The following is a 16,342-nucleotide window of genomic DNA, read 5'->3' as shown; positions in this document are numbered from 1 at the left end:
GCATGCCTTTATTTTGAATCATTCGTAGTTAAGGTACAGTTAATTTTCCATCCATCCATCCAACCCCGGTCCTCAGAACTGTGAGGCTGATGCTCTACAGCTGCACCACTGTGGTGCCTGTTTCCATCTGTGCATTATAATCCATCCAAATTGTTACAAACTTCACATTTAACACCTTTCCATTTTTGTGATGTGATTTTGTGCCACTTGTATAGCAACAGCAGCTGGTGAAACATTTATGGTTCAAATGTGATAAGTATATCGCAAAGAGGGAAACATTTTTTGGGAAGTAAATCCCAAGAGAACTAACTACAATTCTCTATATGTTTTTTTGTGTGTGTGTGTTTGATAGCGACAGAGATGTGTTGCCAAGTCAGCACACAAGGAAGCAGTGGCAGGCCATGTCTCAGGGGTTTGAGAGAATCCTTCTGAGAATTAATTCTGTTCCATTCTGTCTTATCAAGAAACCACTTAGACCTTCAACTAATCGTGTGTGTGTGCGTGAGGGTTTGGGTCTGAACTGGTGTATTTTTTGAATACATTTGTCACTAGGTGTGCATTACGTTTTAATGTGTATGTAAAGGCATACATCATGAGAAATTCCTAGCTTGTGCCTGGCTTTGCCCAATGTATGTGCGTGAATGTGCATGTGTGTTACTACACAAGGTAGGTCATGCAACGAAGTTCATGTCATCCTCTAGCGGCCTGACTAAATTGACTGCAGACTGTCTCGCCAACCAATTTTACAGACTGATTCTGCCGACTCCAAGATAGGCATGCAGACACACTCACATACATCAGCATTAAAGTGGGTTTTTTGGTGAGGAAAGCTGCTTTGGGGAGCTTTAACAGTAGGAAGGGAGCTGTCAGGGATTTCCGACCTTCAAAGTCTGAGAGAAGGCAAGATTCCCAATATGTGTGGAGGTTGAAGTGCTTGGTCAGCCAATGCAAATACACTATGGTAAATAACACAAGATAAGAGAGCATTCAAAATAAAAAAAAAGAAAAAATCACCTAAATTTGTCATATTTCTCAAACCCAGCCACTAAAATACCAATTGTGATATGAGTTGTATTAGCGGTCATTTTATTTGAAACATTTTTACACTACCTTGTAATGTGTACAATAATAATAATATGTGTACTGCGTTTTTCTGGACCCATCTATACATTGTTGATATCACAAGACTCTGAACATAGTGGAATTGCTGCTGTTTTGTCACATAGCTGCCCCCTGCTCTTCTATTAATGGTGTCATTTGTTAGAGCTCTTGTGAGCTTGTGACAATCAACTTTAATGATGCATAAACAGTGGTTAAGAAAGCAAGTATGAAAATATACTACCATTATTATTTATATTCCAAATTGTTTCTCCACCAGAACTTGGCTCTTCTGCTAAGGGTTAATATTGTTATGTGGCTGTAATCATTGCCTGGGGAGTGTTTTTGAACAGAAATGTATTGTAAAGATTAAAATTTTAAGTTATCCAGACTGCTTAGTTAATCATTTTTCACATTTTATCCGATTTTTAACAAGTAAGAGACATCAAACACCAATAAAAAACAAAATATCTGTGTGTGGACTTATGGCACCTATAATATGTGGTGTACTTGAAGTTACCAATACAGCACATCACACATTCAAAATACCCATATAGCGGATATGCTCCGATCAACCGGAGGTGTCACAGTCAGTCTCCCATGACTTGAAGTGCTTTCTCTCAAGTTAAGTTGAGACTACCACGAGAAGACTCCTATTGGACCAAAAATTAATTAGCCGGTCCAGTAGAAATCTTGGTTTACAGTCAAGAAAGAGTCCTTTCTTCATTTGAACTGACAGCAGCCACAAGGTGGGATCATCTCTGTGGGAGACCAAGCTGGGACAAGGCCTCTTGTTGGCATTGAGAGGATCTGCAAAGCCATAGTGAACACACATTTGATGTTCACCCAATGAAAAACTTCAGGTTTATGGACGGCACGGTGCTGGAGGTATAGAGTCTTGGCCTCACAGTTCTGAGGACTGGGGTTGAAATCCCGGCCCTGCCTGTGTGGAGTTTGCATGTTCTCTGCGTACCTGCTTGGGTTTTTCTTTGGTTTCCTCCCACGTCCCAAAAACATGCATGATTTGGAGACTTCAAATTGACCCTAGGTGTGATTGTCAGTGCGACTGTTGTCTGTCTCCATGTGACCTGCAATTTGCTGGCTGTCACGGTCCTGCCGGTCCCAGCCCTGGCAGTGCAGGTCTCCTGCACACCTGCATGTCATCAGGGATAATTAACCCCAGTATATATAGGACCTAGCGGACGGTCTGTCTTTGCCAGATCGTTGCCATCCATGCTTCATTCCCGGACTTCCTCGTTCCTGATCCTGAACCCCTGTCTACCGACCTCCGCCTGTCCTCCGACCAACCCCGTAAGCTTGACGCTCTTGATACTACTGCTCACCCTGACTGATTCTCTGGCTTACAACCTTGGAATGAATAAAGATCTCCGTTTAATTGCCTCCCTGTCTACCGAGTCGTGCATTTCGGCCCTAGCGTTTTGGTTATGACAGAACAATATGGCCACGAGATGGACCCAGCCGACTCAGAAGCCATCCGCCGCTCTCTACAGATCCCGGGCAGACACCTGGCTGAGCAGGAGACTGCTCTTCAGGTAACCAACCAGAGACTTCTCGAGATCTGTGCCCGATAAGAGCCATGGCTAGCTTCTCAGGCTAGCGCCGCTAACGCCACATTGACAGGGCCCGCCACAGTTCCTACCTCAGTCCAGGTCACTCCGACTACCCCACCAGTCACGGAGTTTCAGTGGTTCGGGGCCACACCCCTCTCCCGGCCTGAACGCTTTTCCAGCGACACGGGGAACGTCAAACCCTTCCTTGCCCAGTGCGACCTCCACTTCAAGCTACAGGCTTCCGCCTTCCCGACGAACCGCACACGAATTGCCTTCATCATATCCCACATGACAGGAAGAGCAGAGGCGTGGGCCACAGCAGAGTGGAGTCGTAACTCCGAAACGTATCACTCCTGGACCCCTGCATCATGTGCTATGATGCAAGTTTTCCAGTATGCCTTGCTGGAACGCAAAGCAGTAGCGACGTTGATTATGCTACAACAGGGGTAACATCGTGTGGCAGACTATGCTATTGAGTTTAGCATCAGAGCAGCTGAAAGTCCATGGAATGAGGATGCGCTTTGCGACGCCTCTTTCCAAGGGCTTTCACCGCAGATCTGCAGTCACCTCATTGCAGTCGATCTGCCTACCTCGCTCGATTCGCTAATCACCCTATCTCTCAAGACTGACCAGGGGCTAGCGATCCAGGGACAAGTGGTCGCATTACAAGAAGGAGAGCAGGGTGCATCTGCCCCACTGGTTTCCCTTCTGCCGACGCCCATAACCACAACGGATTTGATGCAGGTTGAGAGGCTCGATAGAGGAACGACTGCGACGTCGGCGAGAGGGATGATGCTTCTACTGTGGACGCCTGGGCCACTTAAAAGCCCACTGTCCGGTCAGGCCCAAGCACTTCGCTCTCAAGATCATGACTCCGGTGATTGTGAATTACACCGTGGCGGGATTGAGTCGAGCACTGCTTCAAGTCATCTTGACCACGGGCACTTATTCCGCTACGGCCTTGATTGACTCGGGATCGGATGCTAACCTCAATAATCCATGGGTAGTCATGGCCTTGAGCGCAGTGACCTTTCAGGCACAACGGTTCCGCAATGCATTCACGGCCAATGGTAAATTCCTATGCCGAGTAACTCACCATACGCAATCTCTGAGGATGACATTTCCGGACGCTCACACCGAGAAGATGAGTTTCCATATATTTAACTCGCAGAGCAGCGATGTCATCTTGGGCAGACCCTGGTTTAAAAGACACAACCCACACATTGACTGGACCGCCTGTCAAATCAGGGCATTGGGCGATGAATGCAGTAAGATGTGCCTCGGGGCTCTAAAAGAGAGGAATTTACAGATCGCACCAGTCAACTTATAGGAATTGAAGTTCGGGCCAGAAATATCAGCAGTGCCGTCCTGTCATTGTGACCTTAAGGAAATATTTTCAGAGGCAAAGGCCAAACCCCTTCCACTTCACCGCCCGTACGATTGTGCTATCGAGTTGTTGCCCGGCATCCTCACCCTCTCGAGGGAGGCTCTTTTCATTAACAGGACCGGAACACCAAGCCATGAAAGAGTACGTGGAGGAGTCGTGTGGCGGCAGGACTCATCCGACCATCATCGTCACCGGCTGGAGCAGGATTCTTCCTCGTCAAAAAGAAGGACACCTCGTTACGGCCCTGTATTGATTAATGACATCACCATCAAGAACTAATTGCCACCACATTCGAGCTGCTACAAGGGGCCCAGATATTTCCCAAATTGGATTTACGAAATGCGAACCATCTGGTAAGCATCAGAGAAGGGGACGAGTGGAATAGACCAACAGGCCACGACTAGTACCTGGTGATGCTGTTTGGCCCGATTAACGCGCCAGCGGTGTTTCAGAATTTTATTAATGATGTGCTACGGGAGAGACTGAACAAGAATGTATTCGTCTACCTCGACGACATTCTGATTTTTTCTCCGGACGAAGCTTCCCACATCGAGCATGTCAGGGAGGTGCTGCAGCAGCTATTATGACATAACCTATATGTCAAGATGGAAAAATGCGAGTTTTACCGACCTTCCGTAACATTCCTGGGATTTATCTTGGCCGAGGGACAGATTCACATGGATCCCAGTCAAATCGACTCTGTTCTCCAATGGCCCACTCCCACCAATCACAGGGAGGTGCAGAGATTCATCGGATTCGCCAACTTCTACCGCAAGTTCATCAGGAACGTCAGTTCCATAGCTGCCCCCTTGGATGTCTTCACTTCACCCCGCAATTCATTCAAGTGGGATATGACCTGCCAGGAGGTCATTGATAGACTTGGGTCTAGTTTCACCACAGCTCCAGTCTTCATCATGCCAGATCCAGAGAGGCAGTTTGTTGTGGAAGTGGATGCATCGGACTCGGGAATGGGAGCAGTACTCTCCCAGACGTGTGCAAGGGATGGAAGACTTCACCCGTGCACCTTCATGTCTAAGAGACTGACTCTGGCAGAGCTGAATTTTGATGTGGGTGATCGAGAATTATTGGTGCTCAAAACGGTGCTGGGGGAATGGAGGCACTGGCTGGAGGGATCACAAGCCCCATTTCTGGTCATTATGGAGCATAAGAACTTGGAGTACCTGAGGACCACCAAGAGATTAAATGCTCGCAAGCCAGGTGGGCACTCTTTTTTTACTCGCTTCCGGTTCACGCTGTCCTTTCGTCCAGGCTCAAAGAATGGCAAACACACTATCCCGGATCCATGAAGGGGAGGGAACGGAGTCCGTGAGTGTTCCTATACTTCTGGAGACCTGCTTTGTGTCCGGGTTCACCTGGGAGATCAAGACACGGGTAAAGGAGGCTTTAAGGGACTCACCAGGCCCAGCCGAATGTCCTTCCGGCCGTCTATTCATGGTACCCTTGCTACGAGGAGACATCATCGATTGGGCCCACACGAACAAGTCCGTCTTGTTACCATTGTCACCCCGATATAGTGAAGACCCACTTAGTAGTTAAACAAAGCTTTTGGTGGCCAAACCTGGGAAGAGACGTGAGGGAGTATGTTAATGCGTGCCCAATCTGTATGGCCCATAAGACCTCTCCCTGCGACCTATGGGTGAGCTACGGCCGCTACCAATTCCCTCTCGCCCCTGGTCACACATTTCTCTAGACTTCGTTACAGGTCTACCCTGCTCCCAGGGGAACACAGTGGTGCTCTCAGTCGTCGATCGGTTTTCTAAGATGGGCCACTTTGTACCAGCTCCTAAGATTCCGTCCGCCAAGCAGACTGCGCAGCTACTGCTAGACAAAGTCGTCCACTATCATGGTCTGCCAGTGGATATAGTGTCGGACAGAGGACCGCAATTCGTGTCTCGATTCTGGAAGGAGTTCTGCACCCTCATCGGGGCAAAAGTAAGCCTCACCTCAGGCCATCACCCGGAGTCCAATGGCCAAACAGAAAGAATAAATCAGGCTCTGGAGACCGGTCTACGCTGTCTGGCATCGCATGATCACAGCTCTTGGAGCCAGCACCTTGGATGGGTGGAATATGCCCACAACTCTCTGCCTTCCACTTCCACAGGTATGGCTCCATTCCACATCATTCAAGGTTACCAACCCTCTCTGTTTCCATATGTGGCCGCCGACTCCGCCGTGCCAACCGCATTGGCAGTGGTGAGACGCTGCAAGCGGACCTGGCAACTAGCCCGAAAGATGCTACTACGTGTGGGCAGCTCCTACAAATCCGCGGCAGACCTCAAGAAAAGAAGGGCACCAGCGTTCAAAGTGGGACAACATGTATGGCTGTCCATAAAGGATCTTCCGCTACGGATGGAGTCACGCAAGCTAGCTCCCAGGTTCGTGGGTCCCTTTCCTATCACCAAGATCGTTAACCCTGTCGCTGTTTCCTTAACGCTTCCCAGATCGATGAGGGTTTATCCCATGTTCCATGTAACCCGGCTTCAACCAACTTGTCCATTGCCATTAGTGCTCCTAGTCTCCGCCAAATTATTCCAAATGTATGCCTTGATGTCTGCGTCAGTGCATTACCTTTACAAGGACAGCTGTGAGATTTTTAGAAGTTTTTCTAGATTTGACTCCAAGCACCATGCAATGTGATTTTAGCGATAAGCAGGTGATTTGCCAAGACTAAAGTTTCAATAGTCACTCTATATGTTTGATCTGTGAGTAGAGTAGAAGGTTGGGGGTAAGTTATATTAGCATATACTTTTAAACCCATTTTATGGGTCAAAATTGGAGGCTAGATTCAAGCTGATCGCTGTGGCTTTGTCAGGTCCTCAGTCCTGTTTGCAATGTCACCGGGGTACTTAACGTCTGACTCCCGCTCTCTTGGCTTCTTAGTTAGCTTCCAGATGGGTTGCTGCTGAGCTACTAGATATGCTCCCAGCCAAATGTGAGTTTTCCAAACTTGCTAACAGATCCTAGACCCAAGGCCGGGAGAGAGACGTCCTATTCTCCCAAGGAGGCATGACAAACAATGTTTCATCTTCTCCTCCTTTTTAAAATTTGTTCTGCATCTTTTTTCCTTATTCAACCATACCCGTCTCTGTGCTTCTCGAGATGATTGAGACAGACCACCCCACCTACCACTTGGGGGTAGTGGGATCCCGCTGTGGCTTGGTTTTCGGAGAAGTGCCGGCAGAGGTCAGCTGAGGCTTGGCTGTCGCTGGAGCGGGATGCCGCTGTGGCTTGGTTGTCGGCAAAGCGCCGGCAGAGGTCAGCTGAGGCTCGGCCATCACTGCAGACACGTGGATGGTTGATGGCTGCGTCCTGGCCGTTGTTGAAGCAGAAGCGGGATGCCCTTGTGGCTTGTTTGTCGACGCAGAGTGGGCGATAGTCTGCAGTGGCTTGGCTGTCTTGGTTGCCGCACCATGGGAGGTGACAGGCTGCACCCTGTTTGGGCGTCTCCTCTGGCCGCCACGCCCAGACTCATCAGGTGAAGGCACACAGGAGCAGGAAGCGTGGGACCGCGAAACAAACTCCTCGAGAGTCATCATGTTCATTGTCCAAGTCAGAATCAAGCAGTCAGTCATATAAATTTCAGTCTTCCTCTTAATCAGAAAAATCTGAATCCAAAACAATATGCAGCAGTGAGCAGGTTGTGGTCCTCCATTTACCTCCAGTGTGTAGTACTCGAGTTTTCATAAAATGCAGCAACGTTCAGATTATGAGATTGATAAAAAGATTTCTCTGTACTTTCCCTAAATTTCATCCTTTCAGGGACAAGGGAAGACATTTACCCTCATTTGTATCCTTTCAAAATTAATTACATTTACAGTGGTACCTCTACTTACAAAATTAATTCATTCCGGAAGTCGTTTCGCAACGTGAATCTTTCAGAAGTAGAATCGATTTTTAAATATAAATAGCCTGAGTATTTATATATTGGGTGAGGGCTAACTCATCAAAAAGCCTAAATGCATACTAGGGCTATGGCTCAGCCATGCCCAAAATATATGTGCAAATAAAATGGTGAAAAACTATTTAACGCTATAGCTCAATAATTCATTACTACAGTACATTGTTCTCAGTCTTTGCATATTTTCAGCAATTATCTTTTCACAGTATTGATCCTTAATCTATCAATGTGTTGAAGAAAACCGATATTCTAGCTGTATAAGTACAGATACACAAAAGCAGGTGAGTGGGAAGTTCCCACTGGGAGTTTCAGATTAAAAGTGAATATAATATGTGAAAAACTGTAAAGCTGTAATCAAATTTAAAAAAGGGTTTGAACAAATTTAACCACTGCAATGGTTCACTTCAAATTTGATAGAAATGACTGGCTGCACATTTATGCAACACTGCATATTCTTGTTTGACACAATCCATTACAGATACATATCCAAATAACTTTATTAACCTATAATTGAACCACACTTAGTTGCACCAACACAATGATCGTACAGCATCCCAACGCACCCGGTGTTGACATTGTAAGATGTGTACAAATGTTTATCATGCTCTCATGTCATCATTGTCATGAACTGTGCCCTGTAATTCCCCCCTCCATCCTCCCTCCTCCCCAGCAATTACCAAACCCTCGACTGCGCACCTGTTCCGACGCCAGAGTATTAACACTTGTTTGTGGCACACAGACCAACTCTGGTGTTTAAGTTCCTATCTGACAATCCCACCTGTACTTACTCACTTGTGTTTTCTTCCAATCCCAGTGCACGTCCCCTGCCTCCCGCTGTTGACCCCTTCAACCTCCTGATGTTCCCGCTACTGGCACATTCCATGGTCCAACGGACTGCTACCACGCCTTGGATACACGCACTCTGAGCCACTTCAAAATAAACCACTCATCTCCTCCCTCGCCTCAGTCTGCTTTAAGGTCCAGTCCAATTAGATATGATTATGTATCATGACAATATCAGTGGCATAAAAATAATGGTAAGATCAGTTATCTTGAAGGTTTTCAGGAAAATATATTGTTTTAAAACAATTTGCTATGGTGACATGGCCTAAACACTTAAAAATATAAACAGCACTTTTGTTTTTACTGCCATTTTGTTGTGAGCTGGACTCAAAGATGTAAAACTTTTTCTACATACACCAAACACCATTGGCCACTTATCTACTATTCTTCAACTTCATTAATTTGATAACAAGTAGAAATGGTGAGAAAAAACAATAAATATATAGAATTCATGCATTATTAACTTCCCATCTCCCCATAATGACTGGACCATTCCCGGTGACTTGATTTGAAGAGAGAATGTTTTTTTTTTTTTGGTGCATCAAAATAAACTTGTGAGAGCATGCATGTACCCATGCACACACGCACACACTCACACGATATATGATTCTGGTCAGCCAACCGGTTCTTCAAGAAGTAATGTCAATGAAAAACCCAAATAATGTTTCTGTAAGACCTAAAGCGTGTGTTCTTGGATTTTGGGCAGCCTGAATTTGAAATAGTGTGGTGACAAATGTGTATGGATTCACGTATATTAAAATTTATATTTTATTTGTTGTTTATTCTCAGATTTTTTTTCTAATCAGAAGTTACTCACGAGTTACATTTGCGTAGGGTTTTGAATGACTATTTTCTTACTTTTGTGTAAGTAAATATTTGGAGGGGAATTTTTACTTTTACTTCAGTCATATATTTTTAAAATAACAGTACTCTTACTATTTGGGTACTCTTCAAACCATGGGACATAAGGGAATGTCTCAATTGTTGCGCAAAAGTCAGCCATGTGAACCACTACACAAACAGGAAAAGATTGTGCTGTAACATATTTATTAGAGACAAAATCAGACTCTCAGCACACATGTGGTCTCAAACAATTTGTTGAAAAAAAAAAACTAAATTTGATCACAGGCAACATTAAAAGGAAAATAAAATCCATTGCTCAAAAAATAATTCAAATTTCTCGACTTTATGTTAAATTTCCACGGTTGGGAAATGTTATTTTAGCACAGACAACGAAGTTTACTCATTGCTTTTGTCGATGACAAATGTTTAGGACTTGATGAAGGTCTCTAAACGCTCACTGCTCTTGTCAGTTTTCAACTATAATGCTTACATCGACAGATGCTCTCTTCTTACGTAAGGCACAGAACATCATATTTTGTGATTGCACATTGCTAATAAAAAAATGCAAACATGCCATACAGCTTTTTTCTAATATGCTCTTCCTTGTCTGTCAGTTGATTTTTATTTTATATTTTTCTTGCACATTCTTGGGGAAAAAAAAAAAGTTAATTTCACTGCATCTTTCATAATGTATCATCTTTATGATCATGTGGTTGTGCATTCCATCAAGCCTTATGGTGTGTTTTTTGAGACTGATAATCCATCCATTTTCTGAGCTGCTTATCCTTAAAAGGGTTACAGGAGTGCTGGGAGTCTATCCCAGCTATCATCGGGCAGGAGGCAGGGTACACCCTGAACCGGTTGCCAGCCAATTGCAAGGCATATGGAGACAGACAACAGTCGCACTCACAATCACATATAGGGGGCAATTTATGTGTCCAATGAATGCTTTTGGGACTGATAAGATATGCACCTCCATTTTTCCCCCTTGTTACAGCATCTCAAAGAAATGTTTAAAAGTCCTTTAGGCTGCTCCTGAACTTCATGAATGTCACAAGGACTTATGAAAAAGGGGCAAACTAACCTCAAACAGCCTAGCTGCATTTCATTTACAACTCCTTATACACTTAGAGTACATTTGTTTTTTTATAATTTTTAGTGTAACATCATCATATGTGTGGTTCTACAACCAAGCTCTCCAACAGCAAACCACAACCATTCCAAAAGTCTATACAGTTCTAAAGTACATTTTTTTTCACTGTTGAAAAAAATTTACCAGGTGTCTTAATAACATTTATATGCCATGCTCAAAAGGCCTCTAGGATCATATAATGTATATGTAAAACAAATTTCCTTAATGCAAAACTCAAGCAATTTTATGAGCCCCCGCTTCTCATGCAGGTACATATACCAGGCCTCATCCCACTCTGTATATACACACTAAAGGTAAACCAAACATACTATTTTTAGGGTGCCATGGTGCCAATTTAACTGTCATGACTACAAAAGCAAAAGCTTTGAAGCAAACAACACAGTGACAAGCCATTATAACCTTTAAGGCTTTCGTTTTTGTTTTTTTTTTGGCCAAAGACCTCATACTGGTATGATTGTCACCTGTCTTTTGTAAAACAGACTGAAGGACAAGCACAGCGGGGAAGGATGAAATCCACAGCCTCCAGTGAGGAGCCAAATACACTTTTAAATAGGCACAACTATAAATACTTCTAAAAGAGTAATAAAGTAACCATCTATTTAATGGTGAATGATGGTGAAAAACATTTACCCGCATTATTCAATGGACCTTTTCCATTAAACCAGCCTAAAGACAATTGATTAGTGTATTTACATTCAAATGATCTATGAACTGGGTATTCCAGTTGTTACCATATTGAATACTCCAGTATGATCTTCATCATATTTTCAGACTGTTCCTTCTCACACAAGCGCAAGCAAGCACACACTCACAGCTCGATAGTCATAAAAAAACAAAAACGGCAGCACATTAATCAGAACTATACCGTAGTTTCACTCTCATAATTAGCTCATCTCTGTTTACCTTGTTCACGCGACATTAGGGGGCTAACCTTTCTAAGTCATTAAACTTTAATACCACTGGATACTTCAATTTACCACTGTCCAATCTATCAACAAGAAAACATTAACGATATCAGATGGTAAATTCCCATTGAGAATCAACACATCTGAACAACACATCACACTGATCTCCGGCTACTGTTGGATGAATGAGAGTGAGCCATATGTTGGACAGGCACATTTGTCATCCAAAGCATTACAGCATGCTACTTTCATAACAGATTTGTTCAAAGTCTTTGCATGCTTGCCAGAGTTATTAAATTCCATAGGAAGACGTCATACACGCCACACATGCTCTGAATTATGCCCTCTGAAGAACAATAGGCTTTCGCTAATCAAATTAGAGCAGATAAAAATGATACGGTCAAAGAAAAAATTACTTTCATGGCTCAGTGAGAAAGCCTAATGGAAACAGATAGTATTTAGTTCAGTAAACAGAGGGGGGTAAATGTATTTAGGAACTCAAGCAAAAACAAAGCAATATAATTTAATGTCCTTTGAGAAATTATTTTTTGCTTTTATCTGGTTTTGTGCGTGTGCGCTTGGGGGCGTGCAAGCGTGTGTGTGCATGCCTTACCCACTGTGAGCTGACCAGTCAGTTGTCCGTCATCAGTTCTTGCATTGATCGTCACATTTCTATCTGACTGCATGATCAACGGACTGTCCTGCAAAGAGCCACAGAGAGGTGTCATTAGAATAATCGCCTCCATATGTTGAAACAAATAAAAATGTCAATTTATCAACCTAATTACGCATACAACAAAATGAGGGAACAAATGAATTAAATCTCAGTGCTGAAATAACCAATAAAACACGTTATTATGGTCAGGAATGCAAGTACGGTGCATAAACATTTGATATATTGATATCAATAAATGATCACCTGCTTTAATTTTTTTGTCTTTTTCTTTGTAATGACAATTTCTTTCTTTTTCTTTGTAATGAAGATTTCTTTCTTTTTCTTTATAACTGAAATTTTAAATATTGATGAATTTGATGGAATAATTTTTACATGCAGTGGAACCTCAATATGACAGACCCGACTTTTGAATTTAACAGACAAAATGTTGGTTTTCAGTTCAAACTCAAAACGCCCTCTTGTGACGGACAAGGTCCATTCGTACCAGAACTGGCCGTGGTTGTTTTTTGTTACTATGTGTATATAACACCCATCATCCATCCATTTTCTGAGCCACTTATCTTCACATGAGTCGCGGGAGTGCCGAAGCAAATCCCAGCTGTCATCGAGCAGGAGGCAGGTTCCACCCTGAACTGGTTGCTAGCCAATCGCAGGGCACATGGAGACAGACAAGTCACACTCACAATCACACCTAGGGGCAATTTAGAGGGTCCAATTAATGCAGGTTTTTGGGATGTGGGAAGAAGCTGGAGTACCCGGAGAAAACCCACGCAGGCACAGGGAAAACATGCAAACTCCACACACACAGGCAGGGCCTCAGACCTCAGAACTGTGAGGCCAACACTCTAACCAGTTGTGCCATTGTGCCCTTATATTATATTATAGTATATGTAAAACAATTGCATACAGTTTTGTGTGAAAGCCTGTTTGTGGGCTTTCAAGATTAAAATGTTTCTTAACTATGACAAATACAATGAGTGAAAACCATTTTTAATGTCATTTTTTGCATTGCTGAGCAGTTCTTGAATGCATCACCACTGGGGCTCACATAAACAGTTACATGAGATGCAGAGCTGATCCAGTCCTCAAAAAACAAGTCATGTAAGTTGTCAAACTATTACATGTTGATAAGGTAGACAATTTATGTCAAATTGATTTGTAATATAAACATCAAGGGATCATGTATTTTGTGAAATAAGTTTTTCAATAAGTTGAAAAGAACAGCGACTGGGAGGCGCCTAACTGTTATCCAGCCCGAGCAGAACAAAAATTGTGTGTCCATCCATCCATCCATCCATCTATTTTCTTAGCCACGTATCCTCATAAGGGTCACAAGAGTGCTGGAGCCTAACTCACCTGTTAAATGAATTGGTTGGCAGCCAATCGCAGGGCACATCGAGACAAACAGACGCACTCACAATCACACGTAGGGGGGAATTTAGAGTATCCAATTAATGTTGCATGTTTTTAGGATGTGGGAGGAAACCGGAGTGCTGAGAGAAAACCCACTCAGGCACAGAGAGAACACAGGCGGGGCCAGGATTGAACCCAGGACCTCTGAACTGGGAAGCGAACGCTTTCCAGTTGATCCACCGTGCCGCCACAAAGACAAAAAAATAGATAATAGATTTGGAATGATATTATTATACCTGGTTTGCTGTTTTAATTAAATGAAAAAAAACCTTGGTTTGTGCTCACAAGTTGTGCTCACTTCTTTGCACATGAATAAAATGTTTCTTGTTCATTTTTAAGAACAATATAATAGTGGATTTCTAGACCTTAGTTTCGTTGATAAAAATCAATACCATACAATTACGATGCAATTAACCTTATGCATGTCAAATAGGACAAAAAGTAGCATGGACACAGGTATATTTTGTCATGTTCATTATATTCCACAGGTAATACTGTATAGCTTGAGTTGTAGCAGCCATTGAAATGAACAAGACTGAAGAAAAAAAAATGTTCAATATTTTCTCATGACCAAAACATATATAATGTGCATAAAATATTAATTTGATTTCAAATTTATTTTGAGATACTCTGTATTTCTGTTCAATCATCATCAAATGCATATGCTTGCATTGAACCACAGGAGGCAAATGGTGCTCCCAACACCACATGAAGCAAAGACACAAGCACGGCAACAAACAATGACACAAATGACAGGTGGGTACCAAGCGCTCACACACACGTGCACACACACCTCCAGAGTAATCAGAGAGGTTTTAATTAGGATCATCTACATGGTCACACAGGTCATTGCATACACACACAGACACACATAGACAAAAATGAGCACACATAGCTGCCACTCAGGTAGACAAGAAAATGCTTTAATGCACATTCTGCTTATTGTGTGCTCTCCCCAATGCATGCACACAGGATGAATTATTTTCAGCTGGGCATGAGATGGGCTTCACCATATTATCTTTCCACTCTGTTGAAGGTGTATGGCTGCTTTGTGCATCTTGACAGATGTAATGTTCTCCACATCATTCCAGTTCAACGGGCAGTGAATATGAGCAGCCGTGATGCCATTCACTTCATGCATTGCTCGGTGATTTAGAACTAGGATTGTATATGGAAATTCTCATTTCATTAAGTAACCATATGCAAAAGAATGCAAATGAGAGCTATAAATAATGAATATTAAGCAGACACTAATTCATATTTGTAAAACACCTGGATGACATAAAACAATGTGAGTGGTGAGAAGGGTAAAGTAGGCCATAATTGCTTTACGCAAGAGAACACAAGACATTCAAATCCTCTTTTAAAATTTTATGTGCGAACTAAATTAATCAATAAGCATCAGAGGAACACAAAAACATCGCATTTGGAAAAATTTTCTAATTTTTGACTGGTTTAGATAATTGGTCACATATGACCCAGTGGGCCTTAACTACCAAAAAAACAAGGCATTTAATGCAGACACATGTGAGACGTTGGGCTTTGGGGGTAAAAAGAGTAACTGTGGTGCGTTGTGTTTATACAGTTAATTACACTGGGTCATATGTGACCACATGGGATCTCTTGGGTTCACCTGTATTCGAAAATGAGGTACACGCAATCAATGCATTGTACAATGTCGAGTATCATATACCATTTCTGTGCTCCTTATCAGTTGAAGTGAAATGTAACTAACTATACATCATCACTATAAAACTGAGAAGGTTGCTCCGGAAGACCGATCAAATTGTTGCTTCATTATCATATATTGATTATTCAGTTGAGAATAAATATGATGGTATGTTATGTTAAAAATAACAGTTCTGCTGGTTTGTCACATACAGTAGCATGGTTTCTGTACAGATGTATAATAGTTTATTTGTGCTTTAGGTGTGTATGTTCCACAAATCCTCTTCATCTTTTAGTGTTGCTGCAGAAACTGAATTTTGATTTCATACAACAGATTTGTTGTATGGTCCAGGGAGTGGGTGGGGCACACAATAATGTTATTTTAGGTCTGGAACCAATATGCGGCTTCCTTACAGGCTATTTGTGGCATAGCCAAGTTAAAAGATCGATTTCCCTGCTTCACTCGGTAATCTTATGTTCTTCTTCAGTTTTGGAGGGGTGCGGGGACAGTGAGAGGAAGCCTTCACTTTCATTACTTCACAAAATGTTCCTTTAGACCAGTCAATGTGTTTTCTGAAATTATATTGATCACATTTTATTTTTTCATTGGCTCCATGCCAATAATTTGTCTTCACAGAGGCATCTTGAAAAATGCATAGGATATGTTGAAAATAATCAAATCATTTTCCTTCAATTGTCCATCCTTTATCCGATCCACCTATTTTGTTGTTTTCAAATGCAGTGACATTATTCCGGATTCAAATGTACAACCACATGAATGAGAATCTATGTGAAAAATATATAAATCCCAAATTTTCTTGTCATTGACAGTAGAAGCAATACAAGGACACACAAACCGTCTTCTA

The 16,342-nt window shown here is 42.7% G+C and overlaps 1 protein-coding gene across 1 annotated transcript in view; it reads right to left on the bottom strand.

The window, feature by feature from the left end:
* The window catches only part of LOC133506152 (zeta-sarcoglycan), a 188,332-nt gene that overhangs the window by 63,535 nt on the left and 108,455 nt on the right, over positions 1 to 16,342 (bottom strand). Inside the window, exon 4 of the mRNA XM_061829983.1 lies at positions 12,333 to 12,420. Within this exon, the coding sequence (XP_061685967.1) occupies positions 12,333 to 12,420 (88 nt within the window). The remainder of the gene's footprint in view (positions 1 to 12,332; positions 12,421 to 16,342) is intronic.

This window comes from Syngnathoides biaculeatus, chromosome 9 (genome assembly GCF_019802595.1).
Source record: "Syngnathoides biaculeatus isolate LvHL_M chromosome 9, ASM1980259v1, whole genome shotgun sequence".
NCBI classification, from domain to species: Eukaryota; Metazoa; Chordata; class Actinopteri; order Syngnathiformes; family Syngnathidae; genus Syngnathoides; species Syngnathoides biaculeatus.
This window is presented reverse-complemented; position numbering and strand designations above follow the sequence as displayed.